We start from the raw sequence: 15,376 nt of genomic DNA on the forward strand, positions 1-15,376 counted from the left end.
TAATTTATGTTGTCATTTATCAAAATGGCATAATTATTTTATGTTCTGATAATTTTGCCAATTTGTATTAGTGATGACAACTTTATGCTGAAATAGTCGTGATGGTGTCTGATGTCCACTGTCCAATTTACATTTGAGAAGCGGAAATTAGAGGTATAAGAAAAGTCAAGTTAATTTCATGCATGGTGACTAACATGTTAGCACATCTGCCTCAGAGCCCAGGGGTACTGGGTTCAATTCCAGCTCTCTGCTCTCCTCCCACATACCAAAGACACGCGTGGCAGGTCGATTATTGAGACAAAATTGTCCCTAGGAATAATTGTGTGAGTGAATGATTGCTTTGTAGTGGGACAATAAATAAATAATCTAATGGGATTTTAAGGAAAATATGCCAACAATTTTTTTCAAAATATATTCTAGTGGTAAAGGTATCTCGTATCCATGACTTCTCAAGATCAGTTGATTATCGGTATTGTAATTGGTATCAGTCTGGATAATGTCTGATAATTGTTTTAAAATTAAAAGAAAAAGAAATGATTTTAAGGCGACATCTCACGTCTCTTGTGAACTGAGAATGAGATGGAGTTCCTGATTCCCAAGAAAATTCATGGATTTGTTCTCTCTTTTAAACACTTATCAGATGGTTTCGTGAAAGTCTAGCGGTATGAATCGTGAAGTTTCTGCTTTCAATTCTATCGCAAAATCATCTCTATCTGTATCCATCTAGTCATCCACCTACCCACTCACTCTTCCCTTCGGCCAGCGAATTCGCACACTTGCTTATCTTACCGTAGACGTGAGGGTTATAGACTGTCACCGTGTCCCCTCCGAGCACGCTAAACAAGATCCAGCACTCGTTTTCGGACATCAGCTTGCATTGCATAGAAGCACTCTTGTCTGCATCTGAAAGGAAATTAGAAGATATATATAATGAGGCCACCAATGAATTGTATATCATCTTCCCTCTGAAGAATGAGGAGAAATAGAAACCGGATACCCTCGCCTATGTTCTGCTGTCATTGTGATTTCCATATCAAAGACCACAATCTATGTGAGTTTGCGTGTGTGTATATCCTCCATTACTGTGTCTCACGTCAGAAAAATCCTCTTTGATGATCAGATATCGCTCTTGGTTTGCAAAAGTATAGCGTGTTTAAAATAATCCCTTCTTTAAAGGAAGCCACGCTCCATCGGCGCTTCACTGGCACCACAACAGCCAGGCCTGAATAACAAGGTAAAGAATACGTTCGCCATTGTCCCACACTGCCTGAAAGGAAATGTCTCACTAACACAGAGAAGTGGGTCGTCCAATATTCACACCAGCCAACACTTGGGAAAATACCTGTGCTCTTTAAATGACAGCATCTTAATGAATAAAGAAGAATAGAAAGAACATGTGTTTCAGCTCTTACTGTATGTAGGATTTTTGTAAGATAATGTTACATTAAAGGAGCTGCACAGAATTTGGAACTTTGTTACTCTTTGCCGCCATCTTCAGCCTTGTATCCTCAGTCAGCTAATTAATGATGTGCGTACCAGAAGTGCATTTCTTAGAATAAATAAACTCTTCTTTTTCATCCTTGGGTTTGGACGGATGTTTCGACTGTACTTGAAGAGGGCCTCTTATTACCTTCATCATTTTTATGCTACATTTACAAATTAAAACAAAAAAACTCTGAGATGAGCATGACTTGACTCTCCAGCACTCCCAAACAGCTTTGAACTCAATTGGGCATTATTAACACATAATAGAGAAAATATTTGACTTTCAAATTTTGAGGACACATCAAACAATTCACACCACGGTCGCAAATAACTAAAAAGAGAAAAACTGTTTTACAACACAAGAAAAAATATTCTAAAATATTGTTATTTATCTTGTTTTATTTTGTTTTCTCAATTTGAATTTCGAATGTTTAGGGTGTCCCCTGCCCACTGCCAAAGACGGCTGGGATGGGCTCCCGCACCCCAGCGACCCTACTGAGGATAAGCGGTGCAGATAATGGATGGATGGATGGATGTGACATGACATGGCAAAGGTGATTTCCTTTCTAGCATGGATTTTTTTTGCTAGAATCCCCTCCACCCAATTGAGCTATTCGATAAAATAAAAAAAATATTACTTTCTAAAATTAAGTTAATTGAACCTCTTTGATATGATTGCCATCCCTAGTCTGTAACAATCATTGTTTCTCAGTTAAATACCTGCACTTGAGTTGATGTAAACCTTAGGGAAACTGCAGTTTTGCTCGCAGGTATCGGTGTCCTCTTTTGCTTGGAGATGGCACTCCACACATGCCCTAACGTGACATACAAAGGAAACAACACACACAAACATTGTAATTATCTTGAGTCACAATATCTTTCACATAAATCAGCTTTCCCTAGGCTACCCTGCTCCCTTTTAACTGAGCTATCAAATGGCACAGGAGGCAGCAGCTGCTTTACAATAGCGAAAGGAAATCCTCCTCCATTGGCACGTTAAAGACATTAGTGTCTTTTGATGTCACCTGCAGAGCGCAGACACATGTGAACAAGAGAACCAGAACCTGATATACTGTTGAGGAGAGAAAACGACTAAGATGTGTGGTGTGGTACAAGGAAACAATGTGAAACACATTAAACCTTTACACAGTGTTTGCAATTTGCGAATACACACCTCGTTGGGACCAGATTAATTTTATATCAAGAGAAAACCAACTGTCCAATTATTTTCATTTTACTCTCACACCACCAAGGAATGTGAAGTGATTGTTTACCCCAAACATTACAGCACCAAGCAAAAGTATATCACCTAAAGAAAATTGGATTTTCCTATAGGAAAGATAAAAGCAAACCATCGTTGACACCTAAACGCAAAAGAACAAGCCTGCAATGGAGTAAGGAGAGGCAATCATGAACTGTGGATGACTGGATGAAGGTGATTTTCAGTGATGAGTCTCAAATCTGCATTGGACAAGGTGACGATGCTGTAATTTTTGTTTGGTGCCCTTCTGGTGAGATTTACAAAGAGGACTGCCTAGAGAAAACATCAACATTCCCACAGTCCTTTATAATATGGGGCTGCATGCCAGGCAAAGGCACTGTGGTCCAATCTGCAATAAATGCCCAAGTTTACTTTGATATTTCGGACCACTTTCTTATTCCTTCAATTGAAAAAATGTTTGGGGATGATTAACTCATTTTCCAAGATACCAGTGCCATAGGGCAGAAACTGTGAAAAGATTCCTTGTATCACTTTGATTTATATCCCATATGGTCTGGTGGTTAGGATCCCTGGTTTTCACCCAAGTGCCCTGGGTTTTACTCCCGGTATGGGAAGCTTAACTTTTATTTTTGTATTCTATATCTTTTATTTTGTTTTTTAACACAAGAATACTGCTGGAAGTGTGAATTTCCCTACACGAATGAATAAAGTATCTATCTACTGCTGGAAGTGTGAATTTCTTTATGCGAATGAAAAAAGTATCTATCTATCTATCTATCTATCTATCTATCTATCTATCTATCTATCTATCTATCTATCTATCTATCTATCTATCTATCTATCTATCTATCTATCTATCTATCTATCTATCTATCTATCTATCTATCTATCTATCTATCTATCTATCTATCTATCTATCTATCTATCTATCTATCTATCTATCTATCTATCTATCTATCTATCTATCTATCTATCTATCTATCTATCTATCTATCTATCTATCTATCTATCTATCTATCTATCTATCTATCCATCTATCTATCTATCTATCTATCTATCTATCTATCTATCTATCTATCTATCTATCTATCTATCTATCTATCTATCTATCTATCTATCTATCTATGTCATGACGTGCAAATAGCCCAGATCTCAACCTAATTGAAAATCTGTGGTGGAAATTGAAAAGAATTGTCCACAGCAAGGCTCCGACATGCAATGATGATCTGGCAACTGCAATCAAAGAGAGTTTTCACCAGATTGATGAAGAATACTGTTTGTCACTCATTAAGTCCATGCCTCAGAGACTGGTGCAACTAAATACTAGTGATAGGTTTTTATTGTTTTTTTCTTTGTCTGTTTGTTATGATTCCGTATTTTTTTTCCTCAGAATGGAGTGATCCCATGTTTTTTCCTAGTGTTTGGTCTATAAAAGTATCATTTACTGACCCCCACAAAGTTTTTTTATTTATTTCTTTTAGTGTTTATGAATGCCAAGGAGTTGCACTTTCTATATACTTACTATTTTTTCATGCTTTTTATCTGAGTTTATTCTACAGAATAAAATGTTGGAGTGAGTACTTGTAAGTAAGTTTGAAGCCTGAAATTGTGGCATAAAAATCGGCAATGCTGATTTTGGAATCACACTTTTGGGATCACCAGATAGTTTTTATAAAAAGTAACTGATGCATGTTTAATAAGGTGGGATCATAGGCAACTACCAGGACTATGAAACACATACAAGAAAATAAAAAAAACTGAATATGAACAATAACTGTGATTTTATAAGTAAACATACAGTTTTATCTAGATTAGGTTAACAAACTTCAAATTATAAATTAAAATTTTAGTGTTATTTGAGTGGGTGGAGGGGGGAACACATTATTGCAAAATATCAAGAAAAGAAATCTGTCACAAATATCACATTTTCTGCATTTTAAATTGCAGTTTTTGTTGGCTGTGCCATTGACATAGTCCAAAAGTTAAATAAAAAAAGAAATATAATTTCACAGACACGACTACACACTGTACGGTGCCTTTTGAAATCAGATATTTATAGAAACCTACACAATTTCCTTTTTTTACTGTTAAATTTTCTCATCCCAAGCTTTTATGCGGCAACCCAATTTACTCACAGATTGATGGGTTGCAACCTAAAAGCTGCGTGATACGCTAGTTTTTGATCTTTTTTTGTCTTTATGTTAATTTGGTTGTATCGTGCTACGTTGTGCTTCAAACGTCCCCAAAATCTTCTTCCACCGTAAAAACAAGCATTTTCCTCTTCACAGAAGGTCAAACCTGTCATTTTTGCTGAAAACTAGCGTAGTCTTTCTCTCTGCTGGAAAACTAGCCAAAAACTGGCACCATCATCATCTGTGTGTGGAAGAATGAGAATTATACCCCAGTGTTTCTAAAATGTGCTTTTAATCTACCCGATTTTGCATTTTTGAACCAGTGTTCTATACTGCGGAGCAACTCAGCGAGTACTATAAAAGTGCTTAAATTTAGTCTTGCAGAAGGTGTGCGACGCTAAATAATACTTTTAAAAACCCATAATAAATTAATCAAATACATAAAAAGCGGACTAACTTTTGAGTTTTTATAAAATATACACTTAAAATTTAAAAAGAAAAGACACACATCTTTGGAGAGTGAGACTTTCGTCTGTCTGGGTAGCATTTTCCTGAAAATTCCAAGGTATTTTTAATTGTCATTTCCCATATATAGTCCTCCCCATGCAATAATGTTCGTACCATGACTATGTTCTCACCTTGCTATGGAACACGCGTCACCACACGTGGGGCACATCTCACACAATTCCCCCGACGCTCCAGGCACCAAGCAGACGCAGTGGCCGCACTCGCACTTGCCACGGCCGCTGCACAGAACCCCATCATCTGAGTGGCATGCCTCACTGCTGCTGCTGCAGTTACAATACTCCCCGTTCCAGCCACTTTGGCACTGGCACTCTCCACAGTCGCACACCCCGTGACCTAAAGCATAAACACGCTAACGTGACCGAGCTGGCGACAGAAACATCAAAAATTGATAAGTAGATTCAAAGGAAAGGTAATGGCCCACCTCCACACAGTTCCCCACGGAAGCGAACGCAAGAGTAATTGTCACACTCGCAGTAAGGTCCATAGATGAGCCCAAAACTGGATGTGTCACACACACACTCCCCGCAGGAGCATTGCCCCTGACCGCTGCAAATGTCACTCCCGTTGTTTGCCACACAGTTTCTCGACATCGCCCTTTCTTCATTGCATTCGCACTTGGCTCCGGAGAAGCCAGGCTGGCACATGCAAACGCCGCAGCGGAAACTCCCCTGACCTTTCGTGCACCGGTTGCTGTCAGCAGCTTCGGCGGGACGCCCACATTCACAGGAGCACAGAGACTCCAATTCTATGTCCAGAGTGTCTTGAAGGCCCACTGGCTTTAAGGAGAAGCGTCTGCTTCCAGACACGCATCCTGAAAGCTCCACAGAAACATTGAACACCACCTGAGAGGAGAATGTAGGGAGAAGAGGTTGGTTATGTAGAATAGGAGATTCTGTATACAAAAAAGGTGCAATGATTTACTATATGGAGTGATGAATAAATCATATTCCTAATGTTAATCGAATTGAGAGAATGTGACTTAAAGGTGCCTTCTAATTCTAAAACATGCCAAAGGTGAGGAAATAGTACAGAACATGTCTCTTTTTTTTCACATAAAATCTATGCGTATTTTATTGGTATATTCCAATTCTACCAGCTTGGTGCCCTGAGGGGTAGGGTGCCCGCCCCGACACTGGGAGATTGCTGGTTCAAGCCTCGGCCGAGTCATACCTAAGGGGCCGGTCACACAGACATTTGCGGCTGAATCACGGCTAAAATTTTGCGTTTTTTTTTTGCCCGTGGTTGCCCGCGATGGAAAATGCGCAAAATTGGCCAATCCGCTGTTCATCGGTGGTATGCCCGCAAAACACGCCGGCGACTGTTCCGCTTCCTCATCGCGTCATTTCTGTGTCATTTTCTCGTGTGGACCACGGGTATAAAAGCTCCCGAGCCGGTGTTGTGCCCAAATCCGACTCCTACGCAACACATCCCCCCCACCCCCTCGCGTGAACGTGCATTCTGCTGCGATCGCTTTTGTGGGAAGCGTACATTGACATTGGTGACTTTTGCATCCGCGTGAACAAACGCAATTTGTAGAATACGATCGCGCTTTATTGTTTAAATAAACGCGTTATATAGACTAGGATCTCCAAATTGTTATAATTAGCTCGCTTTATTGTTTTAATAAGCGTTTTATATAGAATACGATCGCTTTTGTTGGAAGTGCAGCAGAATAGCAGAATGCGCGTTCACGCGAGGGGGGGAGGAATCTGCACAGGAGTCGGATTTGGGCACAACACCGGGCTGTAGAAATCATAACCGCTCAAGACACAGTCCAGTGAAGATCAAGATTTCAAGCTATGGCATCATTTTTATTTTATTATCTTGAAAAGAAATGTCAAGAAACAAAAATGGATTAAGACGAGGTCACTACGCTGACGGGGATCCATGTTCACCCCCTTGACGTCACGAGCACAAATGACGTGTGCTCGGCAAATCGCGCTGTATATACGCGGAGAAAGGTGTTTGACTGTCACACGCGTAACACGCTAATTTCACGTAATAACTCCGCGATACAGGCGCAGAACATGCTATTACCATGCTCCACCCACGATTACCCGCTGAAATTTCCCGTCCTACCCATGTGTAACCACGCCCTGGCCGCGGCCAGAACACGTCGTTCCGCGTCAATTCCGCGTCATTACTTCGTGTTGACCACGTGTGCGGCACGCGGTTCAACACGTGCTCAAACTTTTGAGCAGCTCAACAGTTTTGAACGCGGCCAACCACGTGAAAATTTCCGACCGCGAGTAAAGCACTGCTCTATCTCGTCTATATGGCGGTCTCAAAACGTCCAACAGCGCCAAACAGCATCAGAAAATTCTGGCCGCAGTTCAGCCTCAATACGCTCGTGAAAGGCTGTGTACCCGCGCTCTGAAGAATTGAGCAGCGCAAAACTATTTCGCGCTGCCACCCGCGCGCGAATTTCCGACCTCGTGTTAAGCACCGCTGTATCTCGTCTGAATGGCAAACTCAATGCGTCCAATAGCGTCCGCCTCAAAGGCAGGAATTTCCGGCCGTGATTCAGCCGTAAATGTCTGTGTGACCGGCCCCTAAGACTTGCAACATTGGTATTCATTGCCTCCCTGCATGGCGCTCAGCATTAGGGGTTGAAATTGGGGAGTTTGATCACCTAATGACTCCCAACACATCAGTTGGGTTGAGCAAAGGGGCTAGTAATCCCCTCCTCTGTATCAATCTCCCAGAAAGAGTCTGAAATGCGAATGTGTTCTTGACTCTAGCCACCTCTTTTCTGAAATGATGCATTTTGGAGACAGCCTGTCTCTTCTTCAACTTCCTGAGCTGGACATCGTCAGAGTAACACCGGCATCATCGCAGGCCAGTCACCATATTGGTCAATTATTAATTAGATAAATAGGAGTGTTTAAGGCCACGTTTTGTTAGTTTTTTTGCGTCGCAGGTGGTTGCAATAATGGTACAACAAATGGCGAGCAGGCAAAAAGGGGCTAACTGACAAAAATAACACACGGACAAACAACGGGGGCTACAGGGGTCCCCTCCATGAAAAACACCTGCAGCCTCGGAGGAAAAACACGACCAAAAAACATGCAGTGAGCAGCCAAGCTAACCAGGAGCCAACAACAGAAAAAACGGCTACGGCGACAAATGCGAACCCGGCCAGGAATAAACCAATGGACACGCGGCTAACGGGGGATAACTGAGAGGACCCAAACTGGAAGCCCTGGGAAGCCTCAACAAAACGAGGAGCTAGCAGGAAAATATAATACTACGGTAACCTAAAGACACGCTGGGAAAAACAAACCAAAAAGCCACAATCGTCTACCAAAAATCAGGCGAAAGCAAAGAAGGAACACATACTGTAACGGCAGCAGGTAAATGTACCCCATGCAGCTTTTGGAGGTCGACACACGCAACTCAGACAAAACCGTCACAAGGCCCCCAGCGACAGGAGAGGCAAAGTTTCAGTTTCTCCAAGCAGAAATGAGCAGTCTACAATCGCTGTTCACTACAATTGCCGTCTGTTTCGGAGCGGCCTCACATGTTGTGTTAATGAGATTCTCCATCTGGCAAGGGATGTGTTTTTTTCAATCACAGCTCTAGAGTATGTGCACTAAATCCTTCAACTTATAAACCAAGGGACACGTCAAAACCAGCGCTTACGCCAGGCTAATTGGCCAAACCACAAGCGATGGGCAGCAAACAAGGGCCAACCAGGAAAAACAAAAGCCCTTGGCAGCCCCGACGCTAACGGGGAGCTTGCCAGAGAAAACTACCAACCACGACACACGCGGAGAAAAACAAAAGACAAAAAGCTACAATCGCCTACCTCCAAGCAGAAATGAGCGGTAAGCAATCGCTGTTCACTACAATCGCTGTCTATTTGGTGCTGGTCTTGCATGTTTGGTTAATGTGATTCACAATTTTAATGATGTCACAGCTCTACAGCAACAAAGCCAGATGTGCCAACTTCGAGACTAAATTAAATTAATGGAGTCTGTAGGTGTGTGGAATATTTTGCAACATATCTGCATAATTGTGGCGATAAACACTAAACGTTCTGTACCAAGTTGAGAAAAAAATGGTGTCTCTTTGAAAATCTTTACTATTCTGCCACGAATAAGCCCCGCTAAACTATTTTGGGATGGATGGATAGATAGATGGATGGTTGAAAAATATCGACTGACCGTCTCTCCAGGTTTGACATTAGAACATTGTTTGAGCTCCGGAAGGACAGTCCCGTTTGGACAAATAGCAGCAAAGGACATCCTGAGATCTTCGGTGTCTCCAATGACCTCCAACTCAATCTCCGATCGGAGTTCCTGTAATGCACCAAAACCACCACGTTCTTTTACATACAACATAATTGTTGGTAAAGATGTTTGAAGTTTACTTAGTATTCTACATTTATTTTGAAGATGACTTTCAGACAGGAAGTGACATGACATTGGGAGATATAATGTTTCGTTATTTAAACTTTGTTATTTAAACTTTCTTGTATGTTTCAGTTTTACTCTGTTTTGGACTACGGTGTAGCTTGGATGCTAAACTTGACTCTGCACTTTTTCAGAGGAGCTAAGCTACTGTTAATTGTGTATGACACACATGCGAAGAGAGCAGAATAAGGATCTCAGCACTCAACTCAGTCATCAGATCAATCAGTGGACCTTCCAGGTGTTCTGAGGTCAACTTCTCTTTGTGGTAAACGGTTATGTGCGAAGTCTCCTGTTTTATCTTCTTTTTGGGTGAGTCAACCCCCAGGTGCGCAGAGCTTTAAAAATATTCTGAGTAAATAGTGTTGGCTCACTGGGCATGAATGAAAGGCATAGTTTGACAAATGACCCTTGTGACAAACTGTCTGGGTACTTCAAGTTTTTACTGCATCTCTCTTGAATACCTCCCGTGTTTTATTTTTGCTTAACAATGGTGAAAAATGGACAAGGTACAATCAAAATTAAATCATATTAGCAATTACTCAATATCAAACAACCCAGCCAAAAGTCACTACATTCGAAACCATTTTTGTCCTCACAGGTTTGACAATTCACAGAACTGTAGCTTGCTCCTGTAACCATTATCTTCTTCTTTTCTTTTTGGTCTACAGAGCAGTATGCATTACTACATAAGGGTGTTGAAGTATGGATGTGAGGCATGGATAATCTACAGGTGCCACTTGAGAATCCTAGAGACCTTCCATGTAAGAGGTCTCCAGAAGATCCTTTGTATCACATGGAGGGACAGAGTTCCACACACAGAGGTGTTGTAGAGGTCAGGTAGCTGCCAGTTTGGAGTCCATCATGACATAATACAAATTCAGGTGCCTGGCGCACGTCATTCGAATGCCCAGCCGCAGACTACCACGCAGAATCCTCTATGGTCAGTTAGACCTTGGCCAACGCAGTACTGGTGGGCAGAAGAAGCCGTTCAAAGACCACTTGAATAACTCTCTGAAGAGATGCCAGATAAACCGCTTTTCATTGGAGGAACTTGCTTTCTGCTGAGACATCTGGCGTTCTTACTGCTCACGGGAAGTGCACTATATGGAGGAACAGCGTACACAACACCGTATAGCAAAGAGGCATGCTCGCCAGGCCTCCCCTGTTCCCCCTGGCATCACTTTCACATGCCCCGTCTGTTATCAAATCTGTGGATCCAGGATTTGACTCTTCAAACACCAGCAGACTCACAAATAAAACAAGATGGTCATCAACGATTCGATGGACAACCAAAACAGAAATTTTATTTTCTCTGCCACTCCACTCTCAATTTTTTGCCTGCAGGCTCTCCACACTAATAAACTACCGTGCTTTACAAGTACCGCTACCAGTCTCAAAGAAAAGTCCTGATACCTATTTCGTACACTAGTAATAGTAGCGTCTGGGATTGCCCAGTAGCCCATAGGTATTCTTACACTACAGGAATAGGGAGTTGACTTAATATTAAAATAACCAAAAATGACTCTGTCTTCGTGAACATTGATTTATTTTTTGCCTTTTCCTGAGATACTTCAATGTGATTTTTTTTTTTGGGACAAAACGGCCGCTGAGGTAGTTGGCATTGTTTCATACGTCATATTCTACAAATATATTGTTTATCTAAACGTCTTGTTTGAATTAGGGGTGGACCATAGAATATTGTATTGTTCGGAAATACTAGGAGGGGACTTTTGCTTTAAGTATGAAAAAATCTTATCTAGGTATATCTGTAAGCGCATTTGGATTGTTGTGGATGTGTACTGAATAGTCTTTCGTTTAAGGACGAGCAGCATACTAGTACATAAACTTTGAGTGTACCTGTACATGTATAATGCTTAATGCAGTTGCTTTAAACCACAACAGCACAATGACATTGACATTCCAGTCCATTCCTTTAAGATAGAGCTGAAGTACCAATAAAAATGGCCAAGCTACTTCCAAGATTTTTTTGTATACATTAACCAGGAAGATAAGAAAGTCTGCACCTTTTGGTCACGCTCAAGTAAGCAGACTAACTGGAATGGACCACAAATCACGTAACTGTCACTGAATGATGGGAAATTTGCCATCACGAGACACATTTACAGAAAAGCCCAACGAGCACAAGTTGCCGAGAAAAATGAGCAAGACACAAAACACATCAAACAGTCGGGCAAGACGAGACTTGTTATGGGACACGCTGACGCAAATTCCCGAGAGGTGTAAGGAAGAGTAAATGGAGAAAGAATGAAAAAGGGATTTAGGAAAACGCCTAGGAAACTTTTTACAAGTACAAACAACATTACTTACTTTATACGCCGTTAAAATCAGTTCAAGGATGTTGCGGGAATCAGTGGCCACAACTCCGACAGTCGCACCAGGTATCAGATCTGCGAAGTTCTGTAACAGTGAGAATAAGAAGAAAGAGTATTCAGGCAAATAGCAAGGCTAGTATCACACAAGCCCTGCACTGTGAAACACACGGGTTCTACTTTTGCGCTCTTGTTTAAACAAATACAATGAATTTTAATAACATGTTCATTAGCGTAAGTAAACCAAATGTAGGACATATTATAACTATTGTAACCACAATGGTAATTGATTTCAATTACCATGTTGATTGATGTTAATATTAAGCTAACCATTTTTATGACAAAGGTTGCTGGAATGCAATTAAAGCCCTTGTAGATGATGATTTCTACCTATCAATAAACTGGTGTCCACTCTAATACACTAATCACTTCTTCTATAGCGGTTTTGCTACATTGCGGATTTTCATTGTGCATTGTGATATTCACTCTGATTAGCTAAATAGAGGAAGATACTTTCTATTGCCAACAAAGTTGAACCTCTTTACCCGCTTAACTTGCTCTGGAGCCACATGCAGGTCTTCCTCACTCCCTAGTGGCTCCCTGGCGCTTTTTCAAAAATCTTTGATAGTGGTGGTTAAAAAGTATGACGCAAACTAGAGTGGTTCTTAATCAATACAGTTGTGCAATAAAACAGAAAGATTATGTTTAAAATGATAATATGACAATCAAAAGTTATTTGTAAAAGAAACTTTATAAAGTACTTTTACTTGTCAAATAATTACTTGAGCCTGTTAATTGGCATTGTTCTTGAGTAACAAATGAATTAATAAAAGGTTTCTAATTTTCTGGTTTTGATTATCCTCTGACATATTTTAAACACAAGCCCCAAGACAAACGAGGGAATACTGTTTAACCATGTTTTTTAAGGAGAAATATCTTACTTCATAGTTTTGCTTCTGCTTTTCTGTCACAGCAAATATCAGTAAGATATTGTTTTCCACTACTTTATCACTCAGCTGGCCCAGTGTAGGATACTCCTGAATAGGAAAAAGACATTGAGAGTAAGGAAATTAACACAAACAAGATGAAAACAAATCTGCTCAAAACCTGCTCGGTAGACATGGAATATTCATTGTTGGCATCCAAGTGACACTGGCCGTCATTGGGAATCACAATGCCGGCCATTTTACTGTCCATTCCAAAGTGTGAGTCAGCGTCGCTGACAAACACCAGCAAACGCATGGAATCGTTCCTCCAGCCTATCCTGTCCTATCAGGAAAACGTTGTTGGTCCTGCTAACTTTTTTGATCTGAAATCATTACACATCCGAGTGGGCTGAAATGTCATTCTCACCCCACAAACGGAAGCCTGCATGACGGCATCAAAACCGCACTCAGGAACGTCAATGTTGGCGGAGACGTGCTGCATGGAGACCATCTCGTTGAAATTGTCCGTGTTGCTCGTCAGGGATAGAATATGTTTGTAGCCAAACGTGGGCAGGCAGGTCGCGTCGGCGCTACTGCAATGAAGAAAACATTTTCAAAATCATACCAAACATTTCATGTCTACCTCTTGCAAAATTTTACCAAGCATTATTAGCAACCCTATTGATGACACGACAAAGGTTTAGGTTGGAGCTAGTTCTTCGGGATATGAAGGAGAAATTTGGAAATTTGTAATAGGCTAATATAAATGTTTTCCCCTAAAATTGAATTAAATATTTTCTCTATTATGTATGTGTTAACAATGCCCAAATTAGTTCAAAGATCATTTTTTCTACCATACCTGCCTGCTCTTAACTTACTTGTATCATTAATGTTCTGGCCACTAAGCACATTAGGGTGGACCAGAGGCGATTTTAGGTTCAGAGATTTGGGGGTGCAGAATGTCTAGCTGGTTCACTTAAAGGGATAAAACATGTAAAATTCAATTTTGAGAACATTTTCATTAAGATATTTAGCTTTTTATTTTAAAAGGCCGCTTTTATCAATTGAATGTTTGTTTAAGGCCGTTTTTATTAATTGAATGTGCCTTTTTTCAATGAATTGTGACACTCTTGGAAATTCATTTTAGCATACTCTCACTGCAATACACCAAAGCCTCCACAGACTCTGCCGTTATGCTGCAAGTGACACGAGCCCAGCGAAAGGGAGCGAGGAGGGGGGCAAGAGTGGTGCTAGGAATCAAGGTGACTGAACCATTTGAATGCAGTGGCGTATTTCCAAAGCTGCGTTGTTCCTATTTTTGTTTTGTTTTAATTTTTATATTTGATATGGTGTTTTTCATGGTCTTCAAGCCTTTCTTGTGCTTTATTAATGAAACATGGGTTATAAAAGTGCTATAATTTTGGGGGGTGCTTGTGTTAAACTTGGAGGTTTGGTTACGTACGCCCACGGGCTGAACGAAAGTGATGCCGGGGGCAGGAGCGATTTCACGTTAGTGCAAGTTGTTTTCATTTATCCGAAGACGGTGAAAATAAAAAAGGACTGTTTCAAATACAGCCCTAATGCCAAGCCAAACCCCATAAAAAGATGAGTTTGTCCAAGAGAGACATGTACATGCACGTGGCACACAGGTAGCTTGACAGAGGCTGCAATTATGATTTCAGCCAGAAGATGGTATCAGAAAGTAGAATATATTCAAAGTTACGGACACAACTTTTAAAGGTATTCACAAAGACCATTTTTTTCTCCAATTAGGTACAGAACGTGTAATGTTCCTCCCCACAATTATGCAGAGATGTTGCAAAATATACCACACGTCAGAGGACTCGAGAAATTTAGTTTCAAAGTTGATCCATCTTGCTTGTTTTCTCTAGAGTTGTGATGTAATCTGAGGAATACAACACTTTTAAAATGGTGAATTCCATTAACACAACATTGGAGGCAGCTCCGAAACAGACCACGATTGAAATGAACAGCGATTGCATACTGCTTTTTTCTGCTTCGGGAAATTGAAACTTTGATAACCCTATGGCTCGGGACCTTGTGACTGTATCAGAGTTAGATGCTTCAAATTCCAAAAGCTACAAGGGTAAGTTTACCTTCCGCTGTTACAGCTTGTGTTCCTTGTTTACCTTAGCCTCCTTTTAAGTTGGCAATAGTGGCTTTTCCTTTGCGTTTTTCTGTGCTTGTGTCACAGTTGGTATGATATTGTCAGGCTAGCACCTTATTAGTGTTAAGGCTGCCGAGGGATTCCGGTTTTGTTTGCTACGCTTAGCCCCCGTTAGCTGCACACAGTATGTTCTTTGATTGGCTAGCCTGC

The 15,376-nt window shown here is 40.9% G+C and overlaps 1 protein-coding gene across 2 annotated transcripts in view; it reads right to left on the reverse strand.

The window, feature by feature from the left end:
* itgb6 (integrin, beta 6) overlaps nucleotides 1–15,376 on the reverse strand; it is a 38,087-nt gene that overhangs the window by 8,135 nt on the left and 14,576 nt on the right. The window contains exons 6-14 of one of the 2 annotated variants that reach the window (XM_088333244.1): nucleotides 13,466–13,628; nucleotides 13,220–13,381; nucleotides 13,054–13,149; nucleotides 12,111–12,200; nucleotides 9,534–9,668; nucleotides 5,789–6,209; nucleotides 5,478–5,700; nucleotides 2,206–2,300; nucleotides 790–903 (exon numbers count right to left, since the gene is read on the reverse strand). In XM_088333244.1, the coding sequence (XP_088189370.1) occupies nucleotides 790–903; nucleotides 2,206–2,300; nucleotides 5,478–5,700; nucleotides 5,789–6,209; nucleotides 9,534–9,668; nucleotides 12,111–12,200; nucleotides 13,054–13,149; nucleotides 13,220–13,381; nucleotides 13,466–13,628 (1,499 nt within the window). Of the gene's footprint in view, nucleotides 1–789; nucleotides 904–2,205; nucleotides 2,301–5,477; nucleotides 5,701–5,788; nucleotides 6,210–9,533; nucleotides 9,669–12,110; nucleotides 12,201–13,053; nucleotides 13,150–13,219; nucleotides 13,382–13,465; nucleotides 13,632–15,376 lie in introns of both variants that reach the window. The other variant, XM_088333243.1, reaches the window with a different exon arrangement.

Source organism: Urocampus carinirostris, chromosome 4 (genome assembly GCF_059441175.1).
Source record: "Urocampus carinirostris isolate Australia breed hairy pipefish chromosome 4, RoL_Ucar_1.0, whole genome shotgun sequence".
NCBI classification, from domain to species: domain Eukaryota; kingdom Metazoa; phylum Chordata; class Actinopteri; order Syngnathiformes; family Syngnathidae; genus Urocampus; species Urocampus carinirostris.